This window comes from Lissotriton helveticus, chromosome 2_1 (genome assembly GCF_964261635.1).
Source record: "Lissotriton helveticus chromosome 2_1, aLisHel1.1, whole genome shotgun sequence".
Classification (NCBI taxonomy): domain Eukaryota; kingdom Metazoa; phylum Chordata; class Amphibia; order Caudata; family Salamandridae; genus Lissotriton; species Lissotriton helveticus.
The window spans coordinates 600,743,938-600,757,988 of NC_136059.1; the positions used below are offsets into that span (position 1 = coordinate 600,743,938).

Genomic DNA, 14,051 nt, shown 5'->3' on the forward strand with positions numbered 1-14,051 from the left:
GGGTTGCCAAGATTAATTTTAGGGTTCAGGATGGGTATATATGTTTTGGGGTGCCAAGGTTCATTTTAGGATTCAGGGTGGGTTTGGATTTTAGGGTGCCCGGGGTAATTTTAGGGCTCGGACAAATTTGGATTTTGTGGTGCCACGGGTAATTTAAAGTTTTAGGGTTGTAAGGGTAATTTTAGGGTTCAGGGTTGGTTTGGGTTTTGGGGTGGTAAGGGTAATTTTAGGATTTAGGGGGTATGGGTATTAGGGTGGTAAGGGTAATTTCAGAATTTTAAGGGGGTAGGGCTATTGGCACTGGTACAAAGGGTAATTTTGGGGTTGCCTGGGGGTATTAATATATATATATATATATATATATATATATATATATATATATATATATATATACACATACACACACAGAGACACACAATTACTTACCTTAACCACTTTTACCAAGTATATGCCTTTACCACGCATGTCTTTGCCTTGTAATGGCATGCGTGGTAAAGGCATATGCATGGTAAAAGTGTGCTTTGCAATGGTAATGCGTTGTAACAGCACTTGTGTTGTTACAACCGCGTTATAATGGCATTCTTTGTGTTGGCATGCGATATAACGTCATATATTCCCTGAGAGACCTTCACTTGCTATCTTTCAACAAAAGAATTACCTTAGCTCAAGCGCCTCACGCATGCCTACAAATCCCTCCACAACACCAGACATACATAGCTCAACCACCACTTCTGCTTCTACACTCTCCCTGACATCTCCACTCCGCCCAACTGGCGCAGGCCACCATCACACATCTGTAGACCAGTGCTGGAGAAAGATCCTTGTCTAAACTTCTGGAACATCCTGCCTCTGCACCTCAGGCAATCACCATCACGTCCGCAATTAAGGAAGGACCTCAAGACTTGGCTCGTCAAATCAATCGCAGATCCCCTCCCCTCAACCCCCCACACACAGCGCCTTGAGATCCTACGGGTGAGTAGTCTTGCTTTAAATAGTAATTGATTTGCAGCAATGGAACAGAAAGAAAGGCTTAAAGCTGATCACATCATGAGACGCTTGCTTTTGAGTTTGTATTTGCAAACATTTTTAATTTAAATACCACTATTTTGTTTTTATTTCTTTTTATAGTGCTACTCATCCACATGTAGGGTGTCAAAGCGCTTTAGATCACATGTACACATATATTGACAATAAATGAAGAGTGTAAATCAATGTACAGGTTGTGTAACAAAAGTAAGTGAGGGTTACAAGGTTGAAGAGTTGCATGCTGTTTATAGCTCACTGTGCTATATGGGAAGGATTAAAATGTATGGACTGTACATAACCAAATGAGCTCTGTATTAAAAGCAGTAACCCACCTATCTAGTTTCATAAAATAAAAATCTGTCATCTGCATATTACATAGCATTTTGCATGAAGTGCACTGCATGAGACACATTACCCTTGCAAGTTTATTTAAATGCACTCATGAGTCATGATACTAGACTGTCCTGTCAAGTATCACGCATTGGGTGTGACACTCACACATTTCAGTGGGGTGGTCCGCATCACCGCACTGAAATGCATTGTCACGCATTTTGCCGACTCGCCTCCTCGCGCCTGTGCACGGCTCCTGCTGCTCCGAGAGATGTACTACTTCAGCCAGTGCCAGCAGCTGCTCTTTCATAAATAGTTAATGGTTGCTCTCAGCTCGTGGCTGAGTGAGAGCGCCGCAGCTCTAGGCGGCTACAATGAAACAATCCTCGTGCTGGCTCCAGGCTGGCGCTGTAATTTCGGCTTGAATTTGACACACTGACAGATGGAATTAATTACGGGGGCGGGCAGTTCTCTCAGCACCATGCAGCATGCTGTAACTGGCTCACAGCCAGACACTCACCAGGGGCGCCAAGGTGATTCACTGATGGTAATACGCATGTAACGCTAACTTGCCCTCAGGTCGCGTCCGGAGGAAGTAGTAGTGTAAGGTAAAGAGAGGCTGTCACGCACAGCAGGAAACTTGTAATGGGAGGCGGGAGTTAAGGGTAACGCTTTCAGTCACCCATTCAAGTATCCGAAGAGCCAACAGCAATGAAGAGTTGAAGTGGCTTTGTGAGCCTCCCTCTCATCACTCGAGACACTTATCAGCCCCTGGAGAGGAGTGGTGCAGAATCTACCTGGTCAGAGAGTAAGCTGAGTCCCGACAGAACAATTTAGTTCTCTGAAACCATCTTCTATCTCTACAGTCAAGTACATAAAAGCTCGTAAATACTTCTATGAGGAATGGGAGGGCCAAGGGCGAAGAGCTGTTAAATGACACAGGTCCCGTACACTGAGGCAGAAGCTGCGGGCCGCGGCGGGGTACTCAAATCGAGTGGGAGTCCTCACCGCGGCGAGCTGCACTGCTGTCACTTCCTGTGCAGCTGAGCACCGCAAATAATAACCACGATGGCTACCTTGAACATGAGCTGTGCAGAAGTGTTGCAAATACTTCTAGGATTTCATGTCCGAGCTTTTGTGTACTGCTTATTGTGGATACAACTCCCTAAAGAGCTTGCAATCTATAAGGAACGACGTGAAAATGACACGTGAAATGTAGCACTCAGTCAGTGACCCATGACCCCGAGAGAAATGTCACCGGCGCGGCGACAACAGTGCCAGGAGGACACACAGACAGTGTCAGTCGCCACCCGCTGTGCAAGAAGTGGCATTGGTGATAATCGCGGGCGGCGGCGCAAATTAAACTACGGCCAAGTGGGGGGACGAGGAGTGTCTGGGGGTCGCCGGAGAAGAAGACTGATGCAGTCCAGCAGAGTGCATCATGCTGCCGAGCAGTCAGTGCTGCAGCTGAGCTGTGCGGCCTCGGCGGGGACCGGGAAACGTCTCTGAACTCTTCTAGTTCAAGTAAGTTTTTAATTATACTACTACATCAATGAGGTCGCATCTGAAAAATATATTAATTTAGCACAATGGCATCTCATCTGCAGGGCTGCTCACTCTCGTCATCCTTCCCAGTGAGCTTCCTGATTTAAATCTGCAGTCAGTCGGATCATTGTGATCATTACAGTAAATGCACGCGGGGCGCAGGACTTAACCTCTGTCTGACTGTCTCAGATCTGATCATAGGGGCACCAGTAAATTTAATAATCTTCATGGGTCACATAGTGCGTGACAGTTACCACCATGCAGTGTTTATAATACTACTACATCAATGAGTCATCTGAAAAATAAATTAATTTCACACAATAGCATCTCCTCTGCAGGGCTGCTCACGCTCATCATCCTTCCCAGTGAGCCTCCTGGTTTAAATCTGCAGTCTGATCATTGTGCTTATTACAGAAAATGCAGGCAGGGCCACAGGGCTTCTCGGTCTGAGTCTCAGATCTGATCATAGGACACCAGTAAGTTTATAATCTTCACGGTGCACTGTGCGTGACAGTAACCACCAGGCAGGGCTCTCTGAACAGTGGCGGGGGAGAGTGAGGCAAAACACGAACACAGGTCAGTCATGAAATAGCTCACTGAAATCACATCTGGTGAGATGGTCTTATAAAAAAAGTTTCTCTAGTAGCCCCCTTGAACTTTTTTCATGAGGCTCTAGAACGTTGAGAGTTTCAGAAATAATAATAATGACTAAGCGAAGGTGGCTGTTTGTTTTTTACACAGCCTCTAATACGGACATACACACGTTTTCATGTAATCATATTCTGTTGGAGCGGAGTACATGAAGATTCGCTGATTTGACAAGGATTACACAATACAAATAAGTGAAGAGACTGACCACACTTATAACACTGAGGTCTCCATATAGCCACCGGGTCTGGTGGCTCAGTGGACTAATGCGTCTACTGCAGGGCCCTGTGTTCGACCTCATGGTCACAGGTTCAAATCCCGGCGGGTCCACTCAGCCTTTCATCCATCTGAGGTCGATAAAATGAGTACCATTGAGTTGGGTAAAAACAAACATCTGTTATTTCAGCGCCAAGATGCCCGTAGTGTTGAACGTGCGCTTTACAAATACCCATGTTATGTTATGTTTATATTCTATGTAGGGTAGTGTATTCTTAAGGCAATATCTTAGAGCTACCTTGCTCAAATGGGTGTCATTTCATATATTTATGTGTTTCCCTTGTCTTTGTTACGTGATTTTGCACAGGACAAAGTGTCACTCATATTTCTTGAAATGTCACTCATAATTACACTGAAGTTATGAAAATGTCACACATGGCAATCTGAAACCTTGGCAGCTATGACTAGACTAGAGTGTGCTATATGTTAAAATAATTACAAAGTAGTATATTTAAATAATGGAAATATTGCAAAAATAATTTAAAAGAACAATAATTAATACTTCACACTTACCCCAGTTATCAGGCAGCTTCTGTCTTGGTCAGTCAGCCGGTTGATGCTAGTTGCTGGCTGGCTGTGCTTCTCCTTTTGTTGTCCAGCAGCTACTGGTTCAGAGAGAGCTGAAACAGTAAAGCTTTCACTTTCAGGATGAAAGTGAAAGCTCTACTCTGTGCAGCATGTGACACCACCTCACAGGGTCATGAGTTAAGTCTCATAACTCTGTGACATAAATAAAATGCTTACAGCGTTTTTTTTTTTGTTTTTTTAAGGTAAAAGTTTATATACAATATTCATTTAGTGTAATGATTATTGTATTTTAAAAAATGACCTTTCCCAAATGAGTCGTTTTTGAGAGAAGGCTGGGGTCAGTTATGCATGACCCCACCCCCTCCAGTGACGACTGATCAAAGGGTCGGGTGAGGGTGTTCTCGTAATCATGCCTCAGCCTTCATGTAGATTAGACTTCAATGCAGCCTCGGGCTTACACTGTAGACGCCCGAGGCTGCTGTAAATTTATGAGGCTGCTTTACGTCATTTCTGGGCGGGCCCCAAAAGGGCCATTCTTTATATTCCCGGGCTGGCACCTAATGCGCCCGGTGTTTACACTCTGGCAGTCTTTAGCCTGAAATAGTGACACATGCGCAAAGCGCATGTGTCACAAATCACCCCACACGCTGGGTCCATTTCCTGCCTGGCCTGCCTGCTGCTGCAGTGACGCTCGCTCGAGTGCGTCCTAAACTGATGGCAGGCAGGCAGCAGGATGTCAGATGGCCCGGGGCTTTGATCGGCATTGCGGTTCGGGATTTAAAATGGTAAGTAACATTGCTGTTACTTAGCATTTTAAATCCCTGACTTGCTCTATGCCGGCCAAGTCGATAGGGAGGGCGGAGCCCCACCGCCCTTGAAAGAAAACCGCCCCTGCTTACCCCTGTTCTGGGTGTAGGTTGATCTTTTTTGTCCATAAGAGTGGTAGCGCTGTGTCTGATAGCGCTGGTTACTTTGTCTGTATGTGGATTGTTGTTGGTATCCACCTCTATTGGAGGACGTTCCTCGTCCTTTTGCTCCTCGAAAGGGCGGCTTGCGGAATTGCAGGGTGCCTAAGGATTTTGCTGTTTCAGTATCCTTTTTAATTGTTTGTAATGCTTCCTCTACTTTGGGACCAAATAAATATTCGCCATCGAATGGCATGTCTAAAACTCTGTTATGGACTTCTTGCCTGAAAGAAGTTGAATGTAACCACCCCTGTCTGCGCAGGACAGCAGCTCCTGCTAACTGTCGAAATCCTGTAGATGCGACATCTATAGCTGAATCGATAATCTCTTCAGAGATTCTTTGGCCTTCTTGAAGAATTTGAAGTGCTTCAGCTTTGGATTGCTCAGGGAGGAGATCGATAAATGGTGCGATGTCAGACCACATTTGGCGGTCGTACCACCCTAAAATGGCCAATGCATTGGCAGCACGAACAGTTGTTGCAGCCATGGTGGAAACACGCTTTCCGATTGAGTCTAGGCGTCTGCCATCCCTGTCCGGCGGTGCCGTGACTGCACAGGATGGATTTCTGGCCCTCTTCTGGGTCGCCTGGACAATTACTGAGTCAAGTTTTGGATGTCCGATCAGACATGCAGGCGATTTTTCAGGTGCTTTATACTTTTTATCTATGCGTGGCAAGACCGGAGGAATGGAGGCCGGCGTTGACATTACCTTAATCCCTTCTTGCCAGATGAAATCAATGATGGGTATTGTCTTTATCTGTCGTCTGGGCTGATCCTTGAAATCGTACAAGAAACAGTCTTGCTCCGTCTGTTCCATTTGTATATGAAAGCGTTTGGTTGCACGCTCCATTAGTAAGTGAAAACTAGCCACATCCACCGGAGGGGAGGCCGACGTAGTCTGAGGAGATGTTGAAGGAGATTGTACTTGATAGTTCTCCCACTCCGACAAATCATCCACTTCTCCTTCTTCCCTTTGGTCTTCATCCTCCGAAGACTGCGGAGCTCCTTCTTGAGTAGGTTGTGATTGTGAAGACGGACGCACCGGAGGAAGCACGGGTGGAGGTGCTTCAGAAGTTGGAGTTGTCGGCCCAGAACCTGCTGACTCTGATGGTGGGAACCTCCTATAGTAATCGTCCAACATATATTGTAAGTTGGATAGTAAAGCCATAGGCACTTGAGCAACCGGGTTATCTTCCACTGGTGTCGATATATGAACAGGAGATTGAGAAACATCATATTCTTCTTCTTGAAGTTTGATATGCAACTCCGATGGGCTAGTTGCTTGTCCAAATGTATTCTGGACCATCTCATCCTCACTTTCAGTGTCCAAAAGTTGGTCTGGCACTTCAGAAGACACCTTTTGAGGTGAAATACAAAGGGGTGAAAACTGCATTGTTGTTTCACGTATTTGGCCTGATGCTTGTTGTGGTGTTAGAAACAATGTCGACTGAGACTAAACCTTCCGATGGTTTTGTCGTCGACGAGGCATCCTTCGTCGACGGTTTCTGTTTCGTCGACGGGACACTCTTCGTCGACGGGACACTCTTCGTCGACGGGTTACTCTTCGTCGACGGTGTTACTTTCGGCGACGGGTCAATCTTCGCCGACGGTGTTACCTTCGTAGACGTGTGGAGCCCGTCGACAAGCTCGTCGACGATTTCTTTTTCGTCAACGGTAGAGCCTTCAGAGGAGTCGACGACGAGGCGTCAACGACGGACGTCGACGGAACAGGCTTCACAGAGACAAATACCATAGTTGGTGACGACATCGACGATGACAATCATACGAGGTTTAGGTGAGGAAAAAGTTACCGTCGATGTCACTGTAGTCGTCGCTCTCGTCGACGAGGAGGTTGAAGTGGACATCGCCGTTTGAGGAGATGAGGTCTGTGGTAAATTCCTCTCAGATGACTGAGGAATCTTGATGGTAATTCTCTTTTGAAGGTCAGAAGTGCCCTCCAAGCCTTTGCCTGTGGGGACAGCCTTGGATGTTGAAGGCTTATCCAGTCCCTTAGTAGGTGGTTGTTTTTTAGTCACCTTTGCCTTAGGTGATGACATTCCTTCAGGCGCAGGCCTCTTCCTAGAGGCTGCAGTTGAACCAGAGGCAATGCTGCCCACCTCAGATGCAGGATTAGAAGAATCCTTTAATCTTTTCAACCACAGAAGTAAACGACCCTCTCTATCCCTGAGAGTCTTTTGAGGCATGGTTCTGCAGATCTTACAGTCAGAGGCCTGATGATCTGGGTATAGGCAATATATACACTTTTTGTGTGGATCTTTCTCAAAAAGCCGAAGCTTACCACAACAATCACAGGCTCTGAAGAGAGACTTCTTAGAAGACATCCTTGAAAGTAGTTCAAATTGAAGTAAAGTTGAGAAAACTGAGCAGAGCTCAGGGAGACTCCCTAACACACGACGTGCGGAAAAAAATCTGAGAGCCTGAGCCTCTGGGGAGAAGGTTCTGGTGGGTGCTGGCGCCTGATTGGCTGGACTTTAGACTATACATAATGACTGGGATAGTCACGAAGGTGGAAGTTTTTTCTATGGTAGCTTGAGCTACTATACTTCCTGGTTGGGAATTAGTGTTTTTTCCAATGTAATTATAGCATATTACTGCTTTTTATGTACCGTGGGACTCCCACTCCGACGACGGGGAATGATTCAGGCATGTGAATCTATGAAAGACACCCCTAATACTGGAGAAATTGCTATCATGTTTCTCCTAAGACGTTCATTTCACTTCCCTATAGCATAGAAATGAAATAGAAATGTGAGAAATATATTCATTTTAAAAATATTTGAATGTTATTAATAACATTCAGAACTACAAGATCAACTTGTGTTAACAATAAATAAGGCAACAGACTAAAATATCAATTGGATACAGCATTCATTAAACCGTAGCATTAAAATCAAATTTAAGTATGTTATTAGCCAACGTGATTAACTATTTATTATATAATGAAACATAGTTTAAAAGAGTAAATTCACAACCAATCACATACCCATCCGGATAAGTGAGCACTCTGAACTTGAGCTTGCAGGAGGTGGAATGACATGCTGCATCAGCAGCTCCTTGTAGTGGCTTTCATCTAAAATGACGTGGTATGTTCCTGTAAAAGTTAAAACATGTTTCAGTCTTAAACAAGGACACAATAGACACATCATGTTTGCATGATCTCATACATCACACTCTTGTCTTGAAAACAGTGACTATGTGTGATGGCACCAATGACGTCATGAATAATGCCTATTGCGAAGTCATCTATGGCACCATGTGTAAGGTTATGAAAATAATGAGCCGTGCATGAGGAGTCATCTACACAAAGCTCAGCTGTGTTTTAAAAAAAACATTTGTATACTTATCGAGAATTAGGTTGGGCTTGTGACCTTCAGCTATGTACACATTGTCTCTGACCCTTAAAATACAGGACACATCCACCAGGAAGCAACGTGGGCTTTGGAAAGGTGAGGCCTATAGCAATGTCTTGGGCCAGCCATACCCAGCTCTGAGCATGAAGTGTGGGCTTGTGTAGCTGTTGCATTATGTAAGTTCAGTTTGTACACTGTACAAAATCTCCATATGTAGTTTGATGGAACTTTAATGTTGTCCCATGCATCATATTATTAATACTGAATATTTACACAACAAACCTGTTACCTCTCGACTCACTCACAATAATGTTGTCTTGTCATTCCTCCTTAAATCTTTAGAAAGGTAATACTTAGAAATTATACAATTAATAACTATAACGCTTGCAGGAATATAATCTAATATAGTACCACAGGACTGTACTGAATAACCCTGTCCGAGCAGCAGCATTGTACTGACACCACACGAAAATCTCTGGTACTGCAATGTTTACTTCTGACTCCAGAAGGGCATTTAGTATTTTACTACAAGGCATGATTAGATTTCCTATTTGAGTCAGTCGTAATACCACAGACTGGCAAAAGTTAATAAATGTCCCTCTGTGGAGTTCTGGTAAATTCTATAATTAGGTCGGGCATTTAGTTCTTGTGTGCGCCTGCTGGGGGTGGAGGGCAACCGTTCTGTACTTTTTATTCCACCTCAGCAGCGTATACGAACATAACATAGTAGTGTGACTTCATTATTTTAGTTGGCAGCTGTGACTGCTGAGGAGCCGGGTGCCAACACTGACACCTGCCCCTGGCCTCCAAAAAGTACAAGGGTATGGGAAGGGTATGCCCAGGCGTGGGTCCCGTGCTCACTGCGCCACTGGAGTCAAGCTATCCTGGCTGAAGACGGCTGATAGCCAGAAACCAGTCCTAGGATGCTTGATTCCGGTCCAGGGAAGACATGGCTTGGCAGTTCGGTCTGGGCTGTTCTCATGAGGCACAGGGTCAAGACTGATTTGCAAATGGCCATGTCTGAACTGGGGTGGCGTGGTGCGCAAAATAACGATGGATTAAACCCAGATCTGTGATTGGGGGTGAATGTTTTGCCAATGTGCAACATTCCGTCCATCATCTTGTGTGTTTTGCTCCCCAAAAAGTACAAGCAGCTTTGGTAGGCAATGGGGCGAAGCATGCTGGGACACGGACTACTTGTCAAGCGGTCTTGATGAGCAGCTTGTTAAGGAATTCAATGGGCTGGCATCCAGCAGTACCTTGTGGGCTGTGGTTGCAGTGTGGCCTTGGCCACTCAGTGCAACTAGTACCATGTCCCAAGACCCTGTGCCCTGACTGCACCTAGCACCCATTCAACCTGCACCCTCAGCAGGCTGGCTCAAATCTTTGTTCTTAATCACACCCTATATAGACTCAGTCCCACAGAGCCCACTTACTACAACCTTCTAGAGTTCCTTGTGGGATCTATGGAGGACAGGCCTTGGTTCAGCCCTGCTCCCAGTCTTCCGTCCCCCAGAATCCGCTGGATTAAGCTTGGTGTCAAGCTCCAAAGGACCTTTTTTTTTTTATTACAAAAATTCTTCAAAGCTTTTAGAACTGCTTTTCCCCCACAACGTGTACAGTAGTAAATAATGGGCGTATTGCTAGTGGGAAAAAGTACATTGAGGGAAAGACTAGTAGCACTTTAAATAAGGTGTGCAAGTTGGGCAGCCCCCTCCTCAACACACAATAACACCACCATAGACAGTGGCCAAATTGCACAACATTTTTGTTTTGGGTTTGTAAAATCTCACTAAAACTACTAGAAATCACAAAATAATTGTTAAATAACCAACTCAACCATAACTACAGATCTGCTATTGCAGATGATCTAATACAAAGAACATTTTTAAAATTGATGTTATGGTTCTCCACTAGCTTAAATGCCGATACCGTAGGAGTCAAAACATAAACATCATTGAAATGCAATCAGAACGCAAACCTCTATGTACTACTCATGACGTCACTGATCTTGTTGATATTACCAGCTACAGCGCATATTACGTCAATAATGAAAGACAACGAAGGCTTAGAGGCTTGAACCCCCTGAAGATAGTCGGCTGAAAGCAGTAGCGGCTCCTGGAGGGAGTGCTGTGGGGCGGGGAAGGGTGGGGACAAATAGAGATGCAAGTAAAGCAAGGCCTCAGCTCATCTTCTAATACTGCTAGCTCAGATTAAAGGTACTGAAAACCCTTTGGAGAATACCAAGTAGAACTTACAGAAAAAATTAAAATGAAGCACACTCTGCAGTGAAGTCTTGTTGCAAGATCAGATTAAAACCTTTTAGGGGTCAAACTGGCCAAACTCAACTGCCACCTTTTGATACCGAATCTGAATCTGGTTAATAGGACTCTGTCCCAGGTGGCATTCACCCAAGACAGATATGCTCCATATTGGGGGTGGTCTGCATAGGCCCATACACCCTTACATAGGTTTTGGCTAGTTTATCCACCTCTCTAAGCTACAATTTCCTGGGTAGAAATGCTTATTTAGCCAGGTAATGTCAGTCTTGATAAAAGCAGAGGGAAAATATAAGATTTCTGGTCTCTCAAAGGAGGACCATTATTGCTTAACATATTGTAACCAGGGTAAGGACAGGCCTCTGTCACAGGCTAGGAAGTCAGAAATCACCTTCCTATTAAAACCTGCATGAGAATTCGTCCAAATAGTGCACCATAACACCAGGCGGTCAGTTAAACACGATCTTCAACATTCAACTCTCAGCTCCTGGTGGACAAAGTAAGTGGTGCAGGCTGGGTACACCTAAAATACGCCACAGGACCCTTTTCTCTTCCATCTGAAGGGCAGTGGGGTTAGAATATCCCCAGCCCCATAGGTGAGAATGGGTCAACATTTGCTCCTAAAGACCTCCAAGAGGGGAGCCACAGTTTTGTTTACCAATGCCTGAGGCTAAGTTGTAAATATAGCCTGCAGCATTGGAAAACGTGTGTGAGGTTTTATATCTGCAGGGGCCCCAGCTATTCCTGGCATCAAAAACCACACCCAAGTAGGAAAAGTCCTGTGCAGGAGCAACAGGGTGGCCCTGCAGAAACACACTCTTCGTCTTCACAGATTTGGGGCCACAAAACATGGTGAAGGTTTTAGAACCATTTGTGGCTAACCCCAAGGATTCCATGAAAATAAACAACACCTGGAAAAAGGTATTGATGCTCTTGTATGTTCTCCCGAGTAAAACTGCAGCATCTGCACAGAGTTACGCCGGACCTTTGTTCTTACTCGCATATGGTGCATCTGCAGAACAGGCAGATAGAGCATCCTCAAGGCCAATGATGTACAATAGGAATAGCATAGGGGCCAATACACACCCTTGGCGTACACCGTTTTCCAGCAGAAAGCTGCTAGGATGCTGAAAGATCGAAATGAAGGGCCCGCAAGAATTGAACGAAACCTAAGTCCACCCCTATAACCTCCAGGAAGGCCCACAGTTTAGATGTTACAACACTATCAAAGGCGCTCAACAAGCCCATGAAGGCTAGGCAAAGGGAGCCTAGCTTTGCGATGGTATATTTGTTAATAGGCAAATGCACAACGTTACAGACCAGGGAGTGGTGGAGGGTTACTGGAGCCCCGCAGCATTTCCGCGCTGCTTCCCTGCACTGTTACCGCCTGCCGCTGCATCATTGGGACATCGCGGACTCCATTGCCCAGCGGCCCAAGCGACCGGAAGTCGCGCACGCCCTGTACTGCCCCCGGAGGTGCTCCAAAGCCCAGCTAGAGCCCCGGGGGAAAGCGGGGGACACAACGTTACTGACCAGGGAGCGGTGGAGGGTTACTGGAGCCCCGCAGCATTTCCGCGCTGCTTCCCTGCACTGTTACCGCCTGCCGCTGCATCATTGGGACATCGCGGCACGGCGGACTCCATTGCCCAGCGGCCCAAGCGACCGGAAGTCGCGCACGCCCTGTACCGCCCCCGGAGGTGCTCTAAAGCCCAGCTAGAGCCCCTGCGTCGCGGGACGCGCGCCGGCAGCGTCGGGCTGAGCCCGAGCAGAGGGCGGGCCATCTGTGGCCATCAGGGGCCAGAAGAGGCCGGGACGGGGCGCCCCCCCCTTTCAATTCTGATCCGCGGAAGGAAGTAAAATAAAGTCATAAGGTACAGATATTCTTTGACATTCCCCAGTCTATTACAGGTCCCTCCAGAGCGTCAACATTGTTGAACTTTTCCCCGGCGGTTGATGTTGAACCAGTTTTAACTTGTATAAGCCATTCCGCTATGATCCGCGAGGAGGATATCAGAAATACTCCCTCCCAGAGTCATAAGCTTAAGGGGTCAATGGACTACTTCATTAGGAGGGTAACTCTCCCCATTTCAAATGAACTAGAGAGAATAGAACGATCCCCCGTCATGGATTGTCCTTCTAGTATATGTTCTCTTGTACAGACTCCCAATGCAGCACCAGATTTATCTCTACTGGAGGAACTAAATAAATTATGCAAATCCACGTACGCCCCTGTGGAATCAGGACATGTGCAAATTAGTGCCCCTATTTGCACTATAGCAACCACTAGTCCCCAGCCCTGTAGACAACACCAACTAACTGAAAGCTCACAGGGTACTCCCCCTCTTGTACGATCAAAGTTAAATCTCAAATCTATAGTGTCACCACAGGTCTCCTCTACCAAAAGGAAGAGAGATGGGGTTAAACAAATGGGGAGTCAGGCAAAGCAACAAAAACTAAACCCAAATCCCCCACTGCCTAACACTTCCAGCACTGTCAGCACTGCACCTATTCAGGATTCTTTACTGGCCTCGATCGAAAATATGCTGAAAACATTATCTCCCCTGATCGAAAAAATAACCAGCTTAGGGGATAAGCTCACGGGTGTCGAGGAAGCGATTAAGGCTAACTCGCCACTCATAAAAACCCTGGCAGGACCCTCTCACACAGCACCTAGCCCCCATAGAAATGCCTAAATCCACCATACAAAGTAAGACGATCCGTAAACAATCAGCAACCCTACAAAAGACAACCCTGAACTCCTCGAAAGCAGGTCCAACAGCACGGAGGCTTTTATGGTTATATTTCTAACCGAATAAAGTACTTTGACATTGAAAAAAATAGGTAAATGCAAATTTAAGCATTGCTCCACAGTGACCAGCCTTTTCCGGAACCCATACTGACCCTCCAACAGACCCATACTGACCCCGAAAAAACAGGTGCTCCAACTCCACCGTCCCTGCAATTTTGACGGCAGAGTCCAACAGGGGGATCGGGCATTAACAACTAGGGGACTACAAGTAGCCCTTTTTGACGATAGGCATGATGGAAGCAGTGTGCCACAAGTCTGGGAAGCCAGTGATAGC

The 14,051-nt window shown here is 45.9% G+C and overlaps 1 protein-coding gene across 1 annotated transcript in view; it reads right to left on the reverse strand.

Annotated features, from left to right (window-relative positions):
• The window catches only part of LOC144818172 (general transcription factor IIH subunit 2), a 368,595-nt gene that overhangs the window by 117,924 nt on the left and 236,620 nt on the right, over positions 1-14,051 (reverse strand). Inside the window, exon 11 of the mRNA XM_078675294.1 lies at positions 8,323-8,430. Coding sequence (XP_078531420.1) covers positions 8,323-8,430 — 108 coding nt within the window. The remainder of the gene's footprint in view (positions 1-8,322; positions 8,431-14,051) is intronic.